Source organism: Triturus cristatus, chromosome 4_1, assembly GCF_964204655.1.
Source record: "Triturus cristatus chromosome 4_1, aTriCri1.1, whole genome shotgun sequence".
Lineage (NCBI taxonomy): Eukaryota > Metazoa > Chordata > Amphibia > Caudata > Salamandridae > Triturus > Triturus cristatus.
In genome coordinates this window covers 1100040455-1100058865 of record NC_140585.1, presented here as the reverse complement: position 1 = coordinate 1100058865, position 18411 = coordinate 1100040455, and the positions used below count along the sequence as shown (strand labels likewise).

General features: G+C 46.8%; 1 protein-coding gene across 8 annotated transcripts in view; it reads left to right on the top strand.

The window, feature by feature from the left end:
• KIF21A (kinesin family member 21A) overlaps window positions 1-18411 on the top strand; it is a 719281-nt gene that overhangs the window by 617021 nt on the left and 83849 nt on the right. For all 8 annotated transcript variants that reach the window (XM_085654100.1, XM_085654097.1, XM_085654095.1 and 5 more), the window contains 2 exons: window positions 16281-16461; window positions 16853-17017. In XM_085654100.1, the coding sequence (XP_085510226.1) occupies window positions 16281-16461; window positions 16853-17017 (346 nt within the window). The remainder of the gene's footprint in view (window positions 1-16280; window positions 16462-16852; window positions 17018-18411) is intronic.

Sequence of the window (18411 nt, the reverse complement as noted above, 5' to 3'; positions counted from 1 at the left end):
AAAGTGTTATTGTTTTGTGTGGCACTAGGTGTGCTGCAGGCCCACTAGTAGCATTTTAATTCACAGGCCCTGGGTAAATATAGTACCATATACCTATAAGTAAATTAAATTTGCCAATCAGGCGTAAGACAATTTTACCAGATTTTAGGGAGAGAGCACAAGCACTTTAGCACTGATTTGCTGCCAGGATGGAGAGATGTACTTGTAAACATGCCTTCATCCACTTCTGCTGGCTTCCAAATTGAGGAGCTATGACCACCTAAAATACAATACTGCCTTCAAAACCTTTATCTAAGAAGACTTAGAAAGCTTCTGCAAAGACATCTTTAATACCCCCCCCCCCCCCCCCCCAATATCTCATGTATGCAAAAGGCCACATTGTATCCAGCTTTCATGTCGATTACAGTTACATCATCGAAGGTCACATAGACGACTGCAAAATCATTATCTGAGGCTCCATAGACTATGACTGTATTATCAGTGACTGCTTTGTTGATGAGGTTTTCAACAACTAGTCAGGCCATTTAAGATAGGCAAATTCCATCAGTGAGTATTATGACTGGCTGAAGGACTCTTTTTACATCCACATCCTGAAGAGGAAGAGGAGGAAGCAGCAAGAGTTGGCCAATTTTCCAGTGCTGATGATTCCATTGGAGTGTGTGACCAACATGACCTGAAAATATTTATTGTACTTAAGTGGACAAAAAACGAAGAGTAGGTTGATTGACGGGCCTGTAGAGAATGTTTTCTTCCAGAAAAGCACACTTTACATCACAAGATACAAAGAACATTCATTCTTTTCTATCGATCTTGTAGAATGTCCGCACTTTTTTGCATGTCCACTTTTATAACCACAGCATCCTATGTTGCTTCCCATGGTATAAGTCCATGCTGAATTTTCAGACTTATCAAAATGGATGCCAGAGACTTCCTCTACGGATTTGTGCAACCCTTGGTGCTTCAGTCACTGTGCCCACCTCCACGGATGCCCAACCTTAACCGTTGTCTCTTTACAGTCATTTACAGTGCCTCTTTCTTGCATAAAGAGGAGGATGGTGATGTCTACAGAATAACAAACAAACATACTTCAGTAGGAATAAGCTTTATCTTTGAATTATGAAACTGTTAGCCGCATCTCAAAATGAGTTAATCTCCCAAGATAATATCTGAAAAGTCTACAGTCTTATTGGAAGAACATTGCGCACATTGAAGCTGCCGCTCCCACCCATGGAAAAATCCAGCTTCCTGTTCACCTCCAGAGATCAAGCTCCTGCATCGCTCAAGTCAATTCCCAAACTCGACTGTGATTAGTAGAAAGGCCTCTTGCTCATAAAAAAAAAAAATCATCTCCTTTAGGCTTGAGAGGCTTGACAAGAAATAAAAAGATCTTGAAAATTCTCCTGCTTGCTAACTGCGCCACCTAAAAACAGATCAAGGTAGTTTGATGTCTCTCCAATGCAGGTCTAGCAACCCAGTCTCACCCATCAACACCCCACCACTCGAGGAAAAGGGAAAATTAATGTGATATGCAAGCAAGGATTCTTTGCTGCTACTGCCAACAGAATTGCAAATACAATCCTGTGTCAGGCAATAGAGGAACAACTTTGCCAAATGCAGAGAAAAAGCTACTACATGATCAAAAAGAAAAGAGCAAATCCATCAATAAGGAAGGTCAATTATTCCCAACAGCGATAAGCATAACTTTGGATGCGGGGAGAACCAAATTCAGATGTTTGGTGATGTGTGTCACCTGAAGGCATTATCAGTGATTCAAAAGAACCTCTTTTAGGGCTGAGGTACAGGCAAGCATTTGGATATGCCATGGTTTAGTATTCCTTTATTTGGTAAGAATGTGGATGAACCCTTACAGGCAATCAAAACAGACACCGAGATGACCAAGTCACTTTAATCTCTGCAACATCACAAATCATACAGGAGACACTCCTATGGAGGAAGAGGGAGCTCACAGTATAACACTGTCGATGGGTATAGTATGGGGTCTCACAGTACATAGGAATCTGAAAGAGACACGTTAGTGAATGATTTCTTACCTTAGAATTACCCCCAGGCGTCAGACTGGATCCGGAAAGTTTTCGGCAGCACTACCCCTGCGTGTCGGAAGGTCGCGTCGTGCTGCTCCGCGTCCGTCGTAGGCGTCATGATTGCCGGGATGACGTCGCGGCACGCTGACGTCAGTTCTTTTTTTTTTTTTCGCTCCAGCAAGCGCAGATCCGGAGAGAGCGGTACCCCCAGTCAATTTTGGGGGACTTTTTGTCTCTGTTCTTTTGAGTCTTTGACTACTGGTGTATAGGGATGCCCGGTTTCAAGTCCTGCGAGGCTTGTCCCCGCACGATGTCTGTGATGGACCCGCACCGTGAGTGTCTCTACTGCCTGGGGCGCGACCACGACCCCGCGTCGTGCCCATCTGCCGGGCCAAGGCTCTGAAAACTTTGCCGGAGTGGTCCCGAAAGTTGCTTGAGGCCCGGGAGTCTGCTCCACGCCGTTCAAGGTCCTGGTCCCGTGGAAGGTCAAGGGACCGGTCGCGGAGCCGCCACCATCGTTCGACGAAGTCTTTGAACTCTGGGTCAGGTAAGGCAAAGCACAAGAAGTCGAAGAAGCGACGTCACTCTTCGCCTTCCCCTAGCCTGTCTCGCGACATGGCTGAGGGTTTGGGTGGTGCCATCCCAGCGGCTCTGGCGGAGCCTACGCAGTTGCCAACGGCCTACCCGCCCTTCCCGGGTCCGTCGGCGACTCCGGCCCAGCTGCAGGAATTTTTGTCAGCCATGGCCCGCCTCTTTGGCCCGTCTGGCCCCGCCGGCGCGCATTCGGGCCCTGCGGGTTCCGGCTGGGGGTCCTCGCCCTTCTTCGTCTATGGCTCCGGCCCTGATGTCGTCGTCGACGGCTTCGGCGCCGCAAAACCCCCATGGATCCATGCATGGATCCAAGCCGATGTTGGCTGGCCTCGTACGACCTCCACCGGCATCGATGTCTACGGCGTCGGCCGGCTCCCCGGCCGATGCCATCCCCAGCTTCCACCCCGACATGGAGGCGGTGCAGGCCGATGGGGAATTTCTATCCCTTCTTTTCCACCTGCCCAGCAGGTTACGGAGGACGGGAAGGACTGGGAGGCGTCTGAAGACCCTCTTGCAGCCCAATGTAAGTTAGACCCGGACTGGGAAGAGGACGCAGGTGGACTGGATTTTTCTGCAGAACCTGGCGCACGGTCTCCTTCTACTGTGGCTACGGAGGAGGGTGGTACTTATTCAGTGGTGTTGCGTAGGGCAGACAGACGTGCTTCGGCCGGCGGCTTCTTCTACGGAGCCGCTGCTGCCCTTCAATGACACACTTTCAGACGTTTTTTGGGCACCTGGTCCAGGCCCAAAAGATAGGAACGTGGCCCGACTCCATTGCCCGGACCCGGGCGACCCCATTTTCCTCTCCCAACACCCTACCCCTGAGAGCTTGGTTGTCCAAGCCTCTGCATCCCCGAGCGCATTCCCCTCCGGACTGGGAATCCAAGGAACTGGAGCAGTTTGGGAAGAAGATTTTCTCTTCCACCAGTTCAGGGTTGCTTTCTGTGAACACTGCATGCCTCTTGGGCCGTTATTCCCACTCTGTGTGGGAAACGATGGTGCAGGTGCTACCTCAGTGTCCGGAGGAGGCCCGGACGGTGCTTTCCCAAGCTATTGCTGAGGGGGAGAGACGCAGCCAAGTTCACGATTCGTTGTGGCCTTGACACCACCGACTCGCTGGGCAGAGCGATTTCCATGACTGTGGTGCTACGCTGTCACGTTTGGCTGTGGACAACTGGCTTTTCTGGGGATGTCCAGAATACTCTGATGGACATGCCTTTTGATGGCACTCGCCTTTTTGGCGACAAGGCAGACAGTGCCTTGGAGCGTTTTAAGGACTCGCGGGCTACGGCCAAGTCCCTGGGCCTTTTGGCCATGCACACTCCTTCAGCTTCTGCTTTTCGCTCCTTTCGTGGCCAAGGAAGTGGCGCCCAAACACGTTTGTTTCAAAGCCACAGGCCTGTACAGCAACAGTCTCAGCGCAGCCGCAGACGTGGGACCCACCGAGGTGGGTCACTGGGCCATCGGGCGGATCAGTCCACCACCTCCCCTGCCACCACTACCTCCAAACCTTCATAGTTTGGTGTTTCAGGCCCACCAAAAGCCAGTGGGCGGCGGGATTCGCCATCACCTCCCCCACTGGTGCACCATCACTTGGGACAGGTGGGTTTTACAGATAGTCCGAAGGGGCTACTCCCTCCTCTTCGAGTCTACCCCTCCAGCCATGCCACCTCAGTACCACCGCATGTCGGGGGATCACTTGGCACTTCTCCAGCAGGAAGTTGCAGCCCTCTTGGCCAAGGGGGCCATCGAGCGCGTTCCGACGCCAGAGGTAAGTCGAGGTTGTTACTCCCACTACTTCTTGGTTCCAAAGAAGGACAAGGGCCTGCGTCCTATCTTAGACCCTCGGAACGTCAATCGCTTCCTCCAGAAGAAGTTCAAGATGCTCAAAGTTGCTCAGGTCTTGTCTGCCCTAGACCCGCAAGACTGGATGGTAGTGTTGGACTTGCAGGACGCTTATTTTCATATCCCCGTCCTGCCGGCCCACCGGTGTTACCTGCGGTTCACGGTAGGCCACGAGCACTTTCAGTTCACTATGCTCCCTTTTGGCCTTACCAGCACCCCTTGAAGTTCACAAAAGTGATGGCGGTGGTCGCAGCTCATCTGCCCAGGTCAGGGGTTTCAGTCTTCCCCTATCTAGATGACTGGCCGTTGAAGGCAGGCTCACCCCAGGCAGTCGTCTCCCACCTCCAGACGACGGCCGACCTCCTGCACTTGATGGGGTTCTCAATCAATGTGCCGAAGTTGCACCTGATTCTCTCTCAGAAGCTCCTCTTTATTGGAGCGGTTCTGGACACGGGGCAGTTTCGGGTTTATCCTCCCGAACAGTGAGTCCGAGACATTTGGGCTATGATTCAGATCTTTCGGCCCTTGTCCTGGGTTTCGGTCAGGATGACCTTGAAGCTGCTGGGCCTCATGGCCTCATGCATCCTGCTGACCAATCATACCAGATGGCCTATGCGGGCTCTGCAGTGGGACCTGAAGTTCCAGTGGGCGCAGCATCAAGGGGACCTGTCTGAGTACGTCCAGATCTCAGAGGGCACTGCACAGCAGTTGTAGTGGTGGCTCACGAATCAGCATTGGGTCAGTGGCAGATCACACTCCCTTCCCCAACTGGAGCACACAGTGGTGACGGATGCGTCCATCCTGGGATGGGGCGGACACATGGAAGAGGTGGAGATCAGAGCCTCTGGTCTCCGGCGGAGTCCAACCTTCTGGAGCTCCGGGCGATCCTACTTGCACTGAAGGCATTCCTTCCCTCTGTCAAGGGGAGAGTAGTGCAGGTACTCACGGACAACACCACCGCAATGTGGTACTGCAACAAGCAAGGCGGGGTGTGGTCGTGGGCCCTGTGTCAGGAGGCTCTGCGTCTCTGGACATGGCTGGAACATCAAGGCATTTCCTTGGTGGTTCAACACTTGGCAGGTTCTTTGAACGCCAGTGCGGGCAAACTCAGCCGCAGGTGCATGATGGATCACGAATGCTGTCTTCACTCAGAGGTGGCGCTAGGTCTCTTTCAACAGTGAGGAGAGCCTTGGTTAGATCTATTCGCCACTGAAGAGAACGCGCAATATCAGCAGTTCTGCGCGTTGGCATTTCCAAGGCGGCACTCTCTCGGCGTATGCTTTTCGTCACAAGTGGAGTTACGGTCTATTGTACGCCTTTCCGCCTATACCACTTCCACCCAGAGTGCTGAAGAAGATCAGGCGCCACCGGGCCCAAGTCATTCTTGTGGCCCCGGACTGGGCTTGAAGAGTTTGGTATCCCGAGCTACTCAGTATGAGCGTGGATCCCCTTATCCGACTGCCTCTTCGGGAGGAACTTCTGTCGCAGCAGCAGGGGACGGTCCTCCTCCCGAACCTGTTCAGCCTCCACCTCCATGCGTGGAAATTGAGCAGCGACAGTTGATTCCATTTGACTTGCCTCCTGAAGTCTGCGATATTATTCTGGCAGCCAGGTGCCCCTCCACTAAATAGGTATACGCCTGCAGGTGGAACAAATTTGTGGCATGGTGTACAGCTAAGGCTGTGGATCCCCTTTCTGCCCCTCTTTCAGAAGTCCGTCTGTTTCTTTCTTTGGCCCGGCAGGGCTCTGCTCTGGGCACTATTAAGGTCTATCTTTCTGCAATTTCGGCTTTTCTCAGGCTCCCTGATCAGCTGTCTCTTTTCAAGTCCCCTGTCGTAAATAGATTTTTCAAAGCCATTACTCACCTTTTCCCTCCTATTCCGTTTGTGATGCCACAGTGGGACTTGAATCCGGTTCTTACTTATTTAATGGGCGCTCCTTTTGAGACGCTTCACAACTGTCCTCTTCGTTTGCTAACTTTGAAGACTGCTTTGTTGGTTGCCATCACCTCCGCTAGGCGCGTGAGTGAGCTCCAGGCTCTTTCCTGTAAACCTCCTTTTCTGTTGGTTCATCCGGACAAGATTGTGCTCCACACTCGTCCTTTCTTCTTGCCATAGGTGATTACTCCTTCCACATAGGGCAAACTATCACCTTGCCCACTTTCTTTCCGCACCCTTCCACCGTCTGGACCCAAACCGTGCGCTCTCATTTTACTTGAATCACACACAACAGTTCCGGGTGGATGACCAGCTCTTTGTTGGCTACGTAGGCGCCAAGAAAGGCCGGGCTGTACACAGGAGAACTATCTCCCGCTGGGTTGTCTTGTGTGTCAAAGCCTGTTATTCTCTGGCTAAAAAGGAACCTCCGGTGGGATTGCGCACCCTTTCTACCAGGGCGACAGCAGCTAGTACTGCATTGGTACGTGGTGTCCCCCTGCAAGACATCTGTCAGGCAGCCACATGGGCCTCGCTGCACACTTTTACTAAGCATTATTGCCTTGACAGTCAAGTCTGGAGAGACGGCTTCTTTGGCCGTTCTGTTCTCCGTGACTTTCTGGTGTGATCGTGGTTCGCAGACCCACCACCGTGGTTGGTATTGCTGGGGTATCTATTCTAAGGTAAGGAATCTATCACTAATGTTTCTCTTTCAGATGAACAAGTTACTTACCTTCGGTAACGATATATCTGTAAGAGACATTAGTTAGTGATAGATTCCTTACCGCCCCACCCATCCTCCCTGTTCTGCGAACTGATTTCTAGGGTTAAGGTCATCCCTTTCAGGGCCCTAGTTTCAATGCACCAGTGGTCAGTTTTTTGCATGGCTCTGCGTTCCTGGCGCGGAAAGTAGTGTACAGAACTGACGTCAGTGTGCAAGGGCGGCGTCTAAGTAGCTGCCGCGGCATCACCCCGGTGATCATGATGCCTACAACGGACGCGGAGCCGCACAACACCACCCTCCGACGCGCAGGGGTACTGCTGATGAAAACTTTCCGGATCCAGTCTGACGCCTGGGGGTAATTCTAAGGTAAGGAATCTATCACTAACTAATGTCTCTTACAGATATATTGTTACAGAAGGTAAGTAACGTGTTCTTTACAAAGAGAAGTGTCTCCCTAGAGTGTCTTGAAATCTAGTGATGACACCCGGGGATAGTAGGTTGGCCACAAATGGTTGGGTGGGGGGTTAACTGACATGGTGCATTTCTCAACTGCTGGTAGCTGTATCTGAATCCACAAGAGACTTAAACTTACTGAATAGCTGCTCCAGCAGCATGTTGGCCCGTACAAAGATTGTGACAGATTATTCCACATGGGTGAGACTTTGGCCACCCAGATGTGGCTCACTGTGAGGGCTCGAAGGGAAGCAGGCTTGTATGAGACAGGGTTACTTTCTCCACAAAATGCCAACTGCCTTGCTACTCTAATGACGTGGGGCAGGGCTTGAGTTTTATTGGGGCAGGGAGGAGGGTCAGTGGGAGGTAGGGAATACTGGGGGAAGTTGGGAAGAGCATGTATAGGGTAGACCACTGAATGCCCCTCTCCACCATTTCAGGCTTTCACAGTGCCAGTGGCAGAATTAAAGGCAACTGATTAGGAGTATTCCCTGTGCACAGCCGACACTAAGGTGTCAGATGGAGGTTGCACCTAAGAACTCTGAAAGCTTTATGGGGAAAGCACCTACCAAGAGAAGACTCCTTAGGATACTGGACAGTTAATCTCTTCTTGTGGGGAAATAGGGAGAGATACAGGAACTGGAGAATGCTCCCACATTTTCTGTGAAGAGACAAGAAATAAATGATTATAGCTTATAATTTTGCTGGAAAGGATAAATAAATAATCAACCCCGATGAATCCCGGGTATATGTATGCTGAGAGAATATTTTAGGTGTCATTCTTTTGGAAGTGCTATGAACATTTTCTGCTCCTGCAATTCTTACAGCAGTTATGATTTGTTTGAATTTTCCCAACAGCAGCAAAGGATGAACCATTAAATAACTACCCGCCCAGATAGAAACGTGGAGGAGCCTCTGGCAATATAGGTGCCAACCCAAAAGAAAATGTCTATCTTCCTTCTCCCTTCTCAGGCAACAAGTAGGGTGAATAATCTAACTCATCCTTGTAGCGTGGCTGGACATTGTCATTGTCAGTTGGGTTCTGGACATAGAAGGTTAAGGCTTTGTATTTGAAATTCTTAGCAGAACATCGCCTTTGCCCTGGAATTGGGATAGCCACCAAAAGGTTTGCAGAACTGCAAGAACAGTTCTTAAAAATACTTTTACTTTTAAGGTGAATATTTCAGAAAGAGTCTAAATCTAATTGAGGTCAGGGATGTTATTGAAAGCTTTTTCTTGTACAGGAGGCCATGCAGATGGAGTCTTTATGAAATAAACAAAAAGGCACAGTTTTGGTAAAATTAAATGCAGGATATTCTTCAAGATTTGTATGTTGTGAGATTTCTTGACATTGATAGATCTCTAAACCACCTACCCTCACATCTCCATCAACCCCTAAACACTAATGATACCTTCGATTCATGGTAAACAGTAAGGATTCCCAAAATAATAATAATCTTTTTCCCGTGTAGGGACGGTACCCTAGTGAAACATATACGCCCATGCCCTGATTCAATAAGCCCTCGGGCTCCTGCCTGGATGCCCCCACAGATAAGCTGGGTCCTCACCGCCAGTCCACCTTGAGAGCGTAACCCCCCAAACGAGCCCATGATCCCCCCGCACAGATGTTCCCATTATTGGGCATGGGGTGAGGGACACGAGATGCTGTGCCACACTAAAGCCTTGCCTACATACTGAAGAAAGACACACTACTGCAACCCGGGGACAGTCGCCCATTCCGCCAGGAGCTGTCAAATAGCAATAGAAGTTTGTTGGGGGTTTTTGTTTAGTTTCCGTCTCAGAAAAATGTAAATAAAAAAAAGTAGTAATGTGATTACAGGGCACAATTGCAAATAGACAATTGTGTTAGTGGGATATTAAGGGACCCTAGAATACTGTACTAGCAATATGGCCTAGGTTACATTGTAAATTTAATTCCTTTGTGGCGCTCCCTACAGCTTGCGCTCTGTGAGCTTGGAACAGCACCAAGCTACTGTTTACAGATGGGCAACAACATACCGCATTGATGCTTGTAATATGATGTCTGTATATTGATCATCCCATGCTTACTACCAATAAAAAAAATAGAAAAATATATATATATATATATATATATATATATTATTCTTTGCTGTTTCAAGTCAGCAACACAAATATTAATTGAGTGCATACAACCAGAAGAGGCTCACCATATCTAGGGCTGCAATGGCTGGCTGAGGCTTCTCTGCCAGAGCCTGTTGGCTGTATCAAAGACTAAGTATATTCCAGAAACCAATAGGCTTTGCATGTGGTGTAACGAATTCATCAACATTCTTAAGATCTTCACAGGGTTCTGTGAGCACAAATTTCTGCAGAACTATTCCTAGTAACACAATTAGTAGACACAGACAAAACCTTTTGTGCCTGGTTTGCTTCATTTACCTGAATGACCTCTACTTACAGAGAAAATAAAGGGAAATTCTTGCCGAGATGCACATCATCCTATTTTCCTTTGATCCTGAACTATCGCCTTCACATTCAAACTATCTAAAAATGAATGCCCAGTGGCTATTGGTAATGGGAAGCTAGGAAAACGGGGCTCACCTTACACACTAGCTCAAATACTCGCTGAAGTAGTGGCAAACAAAGCTTTCCTGACTACAGATGCTCTTAACCCCTTCGACGCGCATGACGGAGCGGTTCCGTCATGCACGTCGGTTGCGCTGTGCGCATGACGGAACCGCTCAGTCATGGCCCCGCCCGCGCACAGAACCTTCAGCGCGGCGCGGAAATCCGCGCCGCGCTGAAGGGGTTAAATGAGGGAGAGCCCATCTTTGAAAACTTGAAACAAGAGGACATTAGTCTCACTTAAAAGCAGCTTTTTGTAGCAGTTTTTTAGAGCTCGGTGCTCTGTGTTTCGATCTGAAGGCCTCCTTACATTGAGTAAAAGGATCGTATTTCAGAAGGACACATCTAAGCTTGGATTCTTCATCTTCAGAATATTTACAGATGCCAGAGTGGATCCAGAGTTTGTTTCAGCAATGCTCCCTGCACGCCGATAGATGGCATTGTGTGGCTCTGCTGTGACTTTATACCATTCTAGAAGTGATGGAGTGGAGTGTTATATAAGTACACGCCTGTCCTCTGATGTCAGTTGTGTTATTTGCACACCCTTGGATTTCGAGCTCTGCTCTCAACTTTTTCAGTTTTCCATAGACACCAAAATATCCAGACAGTATACCAGGGATGAGGTCTTCCCTAACAAATAACAAGATTCAACTCATGCCACAACTACAGAAAAGAAATGGTGCTCATGGACCCACACAGCATGTGCCTAAGGTTCTTAGACTCTGGTTGCAACTCAGTCATGGTATTAGTGTGCACTCATGCACCAAAGGCTATCGGGGGGTGCGAGGTGAAGCCTTAAGTCACTGGTCATAAGAAAAGATCATGTTTGAAGCAGAGGTCCTCCTATCGCTCCATGTTATGTGGCCATAGTCTGTCACCAGGTCAGTCCCTTGAGAAGTCCTGTTCGAAACTTTCTGGTACGTCAAAATCAAAAATGCACCATAAGCTTAAGAAAGCCAAGTGTTACGGGTGTGGAAGGCGGCGAATGTAGCTTTGGGCTGGAGTGAGCGTTTAACGTGTGCTACTCCCTTGTTTGCCTCAGACCGCCTGGGGAGCCTCTGGACGACGAAAGGCTTTGAGCACTGGGACACGATCGGCATTAGCAGAGTGGGGGATCTGTGGGTTAAAGGCGCGGTCAAGACCTTCGCGGCGCTCCGGAGCGAGTATGAGCTTAGTGAGAGGGAGTTTTTCCGCTACGCTCAGGTTCGGCATGCCCTGCTCTCGGTTTTTGGGGAAGGGTCCACGGTCCCTGTTTCTTCGCCCCTCGAGGACCGCATACTCGACGGTCACGTTCCCGATAGTACTATCTCTTTGATCTATAAAAAATTGATCAATAATCGGGCTGACCTCTTGGTGCGTCTACGGGAGGCATGGACGGGGGATGGGGTTGAGTTGGACGACGAGGACTGGCAGTCCGCGCTGTCATCTCCTAAGGAGGTTGCCATCCCGGCCCGTCTCCGTTTGGTCCAGCTTAAGATCCTCCATCGCGTTTACGTGACGGGTCCCCGATTGGTCTCGATGGGGTTTTCTGAGGACGGGCTCTGTAAGCGTGGCTGTGGGCACAGTGCCACCTTTCTCCACATCCTGTGGGAGTGCCGCGAGGTGGTGAAATACTGGCGTCAGGTGCATGAGGTTATGAGCCGAGTCACCGGGGTCTCGCTGTTGCCGGAGGTGCGTCGTTGTGTTCTGAATGTGTGGGAGCCCAATGATTATAACGCGGCCCAGACTCGGTGGGCGGCCCTGGGGAACATGATAGCAAAGAGGGACATAGCGCAGCTTTGGGGTTCGCAGCGGCCCCCCACCGTGTCTGTCTGGAAGGAGAACATGGACTGGTGCATGTTCAGGGAAAAGACTGTGTATGTGGCTCGTGGTAAACCCGGGGCTTGGAGCAGAATTTGGGGGCAGTGGAATGTGTATCGTGGAAGTATTTGTGCTCCCCCCCTGGTGGAAACGTCTGAGGTAGCCTTGTCCCCCTGATCCTTGATGGTTCCTTAATTATCTGGCACATCTGAGTATAGTTTTGGTATTCCCGTTTCTCCTCCCCACCCCTACCTCTTTGTTCCCCTTCTTCTTGACTGCCATCGGGTGGTCGGATATGGAAGTGCCCCTGCTGTGGCCCAACGCCCATCTCATGTTTTCTTGCCTCGCTTTTGTTTTAAGTTGTTATTTATGTTAAAAGGGTGTATCCTGATTTCCTTTATGTGCAGTCTGATCTTCTGTAGGGTGCGGAGCCCCGGTGGGCCAGTCATTGTGTTTGCACTGTTTGAACTTTTACCTACTAGCGGCCGGCCCAGGTGGTTGTAGGCCCGTGCTTGTAACCTTCTTTCTGCACAATAAAAAAATTTTCAACAAAAAAAAAAAAGAAAGCCAAGTGTGAGTAAACCCTATCTTGCCACTGTCGAGTTACGCAACATCATTCAAAGGGTCCTGCCTCTTATGACTCAGAGTTGGTCCCTCATTTAGTTCCAGCATCCCTGGATTTCCCATTTTGGCCATGCTGCAAATTTTCGAGATGGCCCTGGCTCCCACTGACCTGCCCTGGTTTCATGGAGCTGCAGGGGTCTTCAGTTAGACCTCTATCTGCAAGGGGATGCCCTGAGGCTGTGTCCTCTTGTATCCCTTCCTGGGCACTTACTGAAATCTGTCCAGACTACCACTCCAGTCCTCTGGGTTCATGACATTTCCTTCTGTTCCACTAAAGCATACATAAAGTGATGGATAGAATGCTTGAATTAATCTCTGCCGCTGGTATTTACTCGGGCCACATCCCAGTCCATTGTTATTTTGCACACCATGCCACCTCAGTTTGGACTCTGCAATATGCAAATCAGTCTTCATCCTTGTTAGAAATTGTATTTCTGGTTGGCAGAGGTATGCACCCTGTCCAAGTAGGAACCACAATCCTAGTCAGGGTAAGTGTAGTGCACACTAAAAGTCTCCCTGTGCTCACCCTCTGGTAGCCTGGCACAAAGCAGTCAGGCTAAACTAAAGAGGCAATGTGTAAAGTATTTATGCACAAACACACACAGTAACACAGTGAAAACAACACAAAAGTACTCTACTCCAATTTAGAACAATAGCCAATATTTATATGAGTAGAACAGGACCAAAATGATAACGATCCAACATACACAAGTCAAGATATGAATTTTGGAAGATTAAATCAAAATGCAATCAATAGCTCCAACTGGGGTATCTGGGTGCGCTGTACATCGGCCGATGCATCTAAGTCGAACCATTGGGCTGTAGGCAATGCGTTGGCACGAAGCCACTTGGGGCTGGGAATGTGTCAGGGACGGTGCGTTGCAGACGCCAGCGATGAAGTGTTCGAGACTCATGTAGCAGGAGTGACTCAACGGCGCTGCGTTGTCAAAGTCGAGGCTGCGTAGTAAGTCGAGGTCGTTGTGTCACACAGTCGCCGACCGGTGTCCACGGATTTTTTGCAGGCAGCGGTGATGCGTCGATATCGCAGAGAAATGTACCTGTTCAGATCAACGCTTCAGTGTTGATGCGCTGGTTTCTTTTGTTGTAGTACTAAACACTAACTTCCAAGGGCCCAGGACTGCATTTAGCACCAGAGCATGACTCACAGCAGAGGAGCCCAGGTACTGGTAGCAAGATGCGGGTGAAATCTTTGATATCCCTGAGACTTAAGAAACAGGAAGGAAACCCAACAAGCCCTTGGAGAACCTTCAGAGATGCAGGATGTAGAGAGTCAAGTCCAGTCCTCACACTCCCAGGTAAGAAGCAGCAGGCTAACACAGCAAAGCAAGCATTAAAGTGGCAGTCCCTCTTAGCATCACAACAGCTCTTCTTTGGGCTAGAAAGTCCTCAGTTCCAGAAGTGTTCTGAGTATATGGTGTCAGAGGTCTTGTACTTCTGACCCTTTTAGCCTTTGAAGTAGGGAGACTTCAACGAAAGGTCTTTGTTAGTGCAGGGCCAAATGGTATTCCGATTGACTTAATGAAACTTAATGTCCCGTTTTAGAGCAATCTTCTGTGTCATCCAATTTAAAAGATTATCGCTACCTGAGGGATCCCCCCCAGCATGGAAAGGAGCTTTAGTACAGCCTATTAATAAGAAAAACTCAAAGCACAATCTGAAAAATTATCGGTTAATTGCTCTCCTGGATTTTGAGGGGAAACTATTTGCAAAATAATACTTGATAAATTATTGAGAGAAGTGGGTTATGGATCAGGCCTAATACTCTTAACTAAAACAGGTTTTCACCCAATATGCTCTACAATTGATAATATTTCTGCGCTATATCTGCTTACAAAAGAGGCATTCAAGAATAACACAGCTCTTTGTGTGTTTTGTGGATGATTCCGCAACGTTCGACAAGGTAAATCGCCGTTTACTGTGGAATATGCTTAGAAAATGGAAAATTGATCCTACCCTCCTGCACCTCTTAATTGAGCTACATTCTGATACATGCTACAAATACGACTTACTACAGAGAACATACTATCCTCGAAAATACAGACCAAGAACGGACTCAAACAAGGCTGTGTTTTGGCTCCCCTTCTATTCTCCATATATATGGCTGACTTGTCTGAGTACCTTAAATAAAATCAAGCAGTGCCCACTAAATTGGGAATGTATTTTAGATTTCTGTCTGAAACTGAGGATAACCAGATATTTAGTAGCCCAGAGAATTCTAAAAAGTAATACTTCACCCTTATTTGTGTTTGCATTCAGCCATTTAATGTTAAATATTTGGTACAAACACAGTAAAATCTTAGCACAAACGGCTTTATGATTACTAATGCGTATGATCAATACTTTGGATTTTATGTACTGTTTATTTAATTTATGCATAACTTGTTGGAGCTTAGAATGTGGCACATACTCTGCATTCCTGCACCCACCTTTATGATGCATGTAGCACTGTCACTTCCTGATTATGGCACTTTTTATATTGCATTTTTAATAGATTTTATCTTCGGAAACTAATGTGCACCTATTATGAGTATCATGACTGTACAATAGTCTCTAAAATTATGAATTTTCATGTACTGTAATTGTTTTTAGATTTCCGTCATATATGCATTTGCACTGTTTTTATGTATACTTTGATGTTTTTGGATAACCAAATAAAGTATTTTACTTCTACTACCCGCTTTAGATATAAATATGGATTTCGAATATTGTGCTGATAGAACTTGACAGCTTTTTGTAGCTTCTGCTTCCATTTCCAGATTAGCTGGGTCTTAAAGTGAATAGTAACTATGTGGCTGGTGTCCTGTATACGGCTATACTAAGAGAAAGGCAAAAAGGATTTTCAGAGGAATCCTAAACCTATTTTTGACACCGTGTCTAATCAAGTTTTATGGTCAGTTATTTGTGTTTGCTCCCTTGGGTTCAGTTTTCCTAAAGACATGAAGCCTTCAGGTGAGCAGTTGCTTTATACATGAAATAAATTAATTCACTGTTGGGAAAGATGTCGCAATGACATATCTAAGTAGGCCACATAGAAATCGGTTCATACGTTGTGCAAATATTATTGTTTTGATTTGAATGCAGTATCATATGTGCAATTGTGGTAAGCATCAGCATTGATCCAGTTTACCTAAGCGCAACCTTCAAGTCTTCCAATCTTATTAACTGGAAGTTATTTATCTGTAACTATCTATGTAAGCAGAATTGCCCTTCCATATGTGCAAACCTCCCCCACAGCAGAGTCTTGGTGTATGACAAATAATGACATGCTCTACATTAGGCGGACGTTGTCTTGCTAAAGTCAGATTTTTGCCTTAAATGGAGAGTGTAATATTTAATTTAATGTGTGAGTGAAAATTTGTGCTTGGTTATTTGCATTCTGGTCAGTTTGATGCAGACAAGGAACACACCTGTGTCTGCATGTTTTGTTGTGTTCACATACATGGTACAACACAGAGAAAGTGGAATAAAGAGTCTCCAAGGCAGAGAGAGAAGAGCATTTACCACATGATGAATAATTTACTCATGTGACTTATTCAATAAGCATTGCTGACTGGTTTTAATGTTATGCCGTTAATGTTGATAAATTATGTATGAACGTGGACCCAATCTTTATTTTACCATATGTCTTTTTTTTTTTAGATCGCACATGTAAAGTCTGGAATCTGGTAACCGGCCAAGAAATCATGTCTCTAGGTGGTCATCCAAACAATGTGGTGTCTCTGAAATATTGCAATTATACCAGCTTGGTGTTCACCATATCAACATCTTATATTAAGGTGTGGGATATCCGGGAGTCTGCAAAGTGTATTCGAACATTGACGTAAGTATCTTTGTTGTGTGGGAATGCAAGTACTAAAAAATAATTTTTCTGCAGCATAATTGTTTTTAGACTAAGGAGTGCAGCTGTAAAACTGCACTAGTGCTGTTTCGTGAAGCCCTATTAAATGTTGGTAACCTAATTGTGGCACAAATTCACAAAAAGGTGTATAATATCAGATTTGTTGTCAGTGGAAGTTACTCTTTGACGCTTAATGTGTTAACAAATTTGATCAATTTGTCAGTATGTGTGTAGCCTAAGGCTACTCACCAAGGGTCACTCTCTTTGATTACTTTTTTTCCTTCTTTGCCGCAAGAAACTGCTCTTTTACGTGCAAGTATTTAGGTTAGTTATAGTGTGCACTAAAATTATGTCTTATAATTTGAATGTTTAGTTCATCAGGCCAAGTGATGGCGGGTGATGCTTGTGCCGGAAGCCAGAACAGAACTGTAACAATCCCTAATGGAGAGACCCAGATAAATCAAGTCGCACTAAACTCAACAGGCACTTTTCTCTATGCAGCGACTGGCAATTGTGTACGAATGTGGGACCTCAAGAGGTAAGCCCTAGAGATAAAAAAAATTAAAAAATTGCCTTAGCTTTAAAGTGAATTAGTGTAACATGTTTTTATATGTGTACAAAGGAAACTGCTGAACAAAACTAACAAAAGGTAAAGCTATTTGCATTCATTTATATATAGGAACCAAAATTACACAAAACGTAACTCTTGTAGAATACTTAATATTATAATTACAGTATGCTGGAAGGTGTCCTTTTGAACACATACCAGGCTTCTGAATATCTATCAGGGGATTTGTAGTATTGCTTTTTGTCTCTTTCAAAGTGTTGATGAGCAGTTAGGCCTAGTACATATAACGAGTCCTGCCGCAAAGCATCAGAGTTTTTGATCTGAAGTTTACACCATTTTTCTTTAGTTTGTTGGGAGAATCCTGGCTGGCATCTTTCACTTATTGTGCCCTGCGGCTCCTGTTCTAGGGATCCTCAATGAGAGGGTCAAGACTCATGGTAGTGAGGCAAAGCAGTCCAAGGCTGACTCAGGATGGTGCTGTGGGCTAGAAACTCCGCAGCAGTGATTGCCCTTTCTTTTAAAAAGGAAAAGTGTTTTAACACATGCAAAGCTAAGTACTGTACATACAATTATTAGTAATTATAAATAAGATCTGGGTCTTTATGGATCATGTGATTGTGTGCCGATCATATGGTATCTGATCTGTTTGCACAACAGAGCACCTAACACCTATTTGTCTGTCTCAGTGAGTCCTACCCTCTCAGTTTGGCATATTGTGACAGAGAAACTTGTACTTACTTTGTTTCCTATCCCTTATATACCGTAACACTATAGGCCTATCTTTACCTGGGAGGCGAGAGGGGTCGGGTGGCGAGGGGTCTTGGTGGCATTTTATAGCTTGAGAGACCGAGCTGCTGCGCGATTGCAGATCTATTTCCATGGAGGAGTAATTGTCATTCATTTAGTGTAGATAAAAAAGCACATAGACTACAGGAAACAGAGAGGTTGAGTGCCATGCTGTTAAGACACTGGGTGTTACAACCTGACACAAAAAAGCTGCAGCCATTAACAATTAGACCCCATTTGAAAAGGTGACTGGCCAGTTCCTCTTCATGAAGGGTATCATCCCAAGTTCTTACAAATTACTTATGGAAGCTATAAAGTCACAACAATGGACTTAAATATAGACATGGGACAGATACCTTAATGTTCGAATTTAACAAACGTAGTGGGGCTTACTCATACATGATATACATAAGAGCTCCATTAGTGAGCATAACGAAGGGATACGTTACAAGCTAATATATGGTTGTCATTATACACTGGTGAAAATATACAAGATGTATCCCGGGGCCTTGTGCCTTTGCTGGGCCAATGTGAATCAATTGGAACCACATCTCTATATATGGTGGCAATGCCTCAAG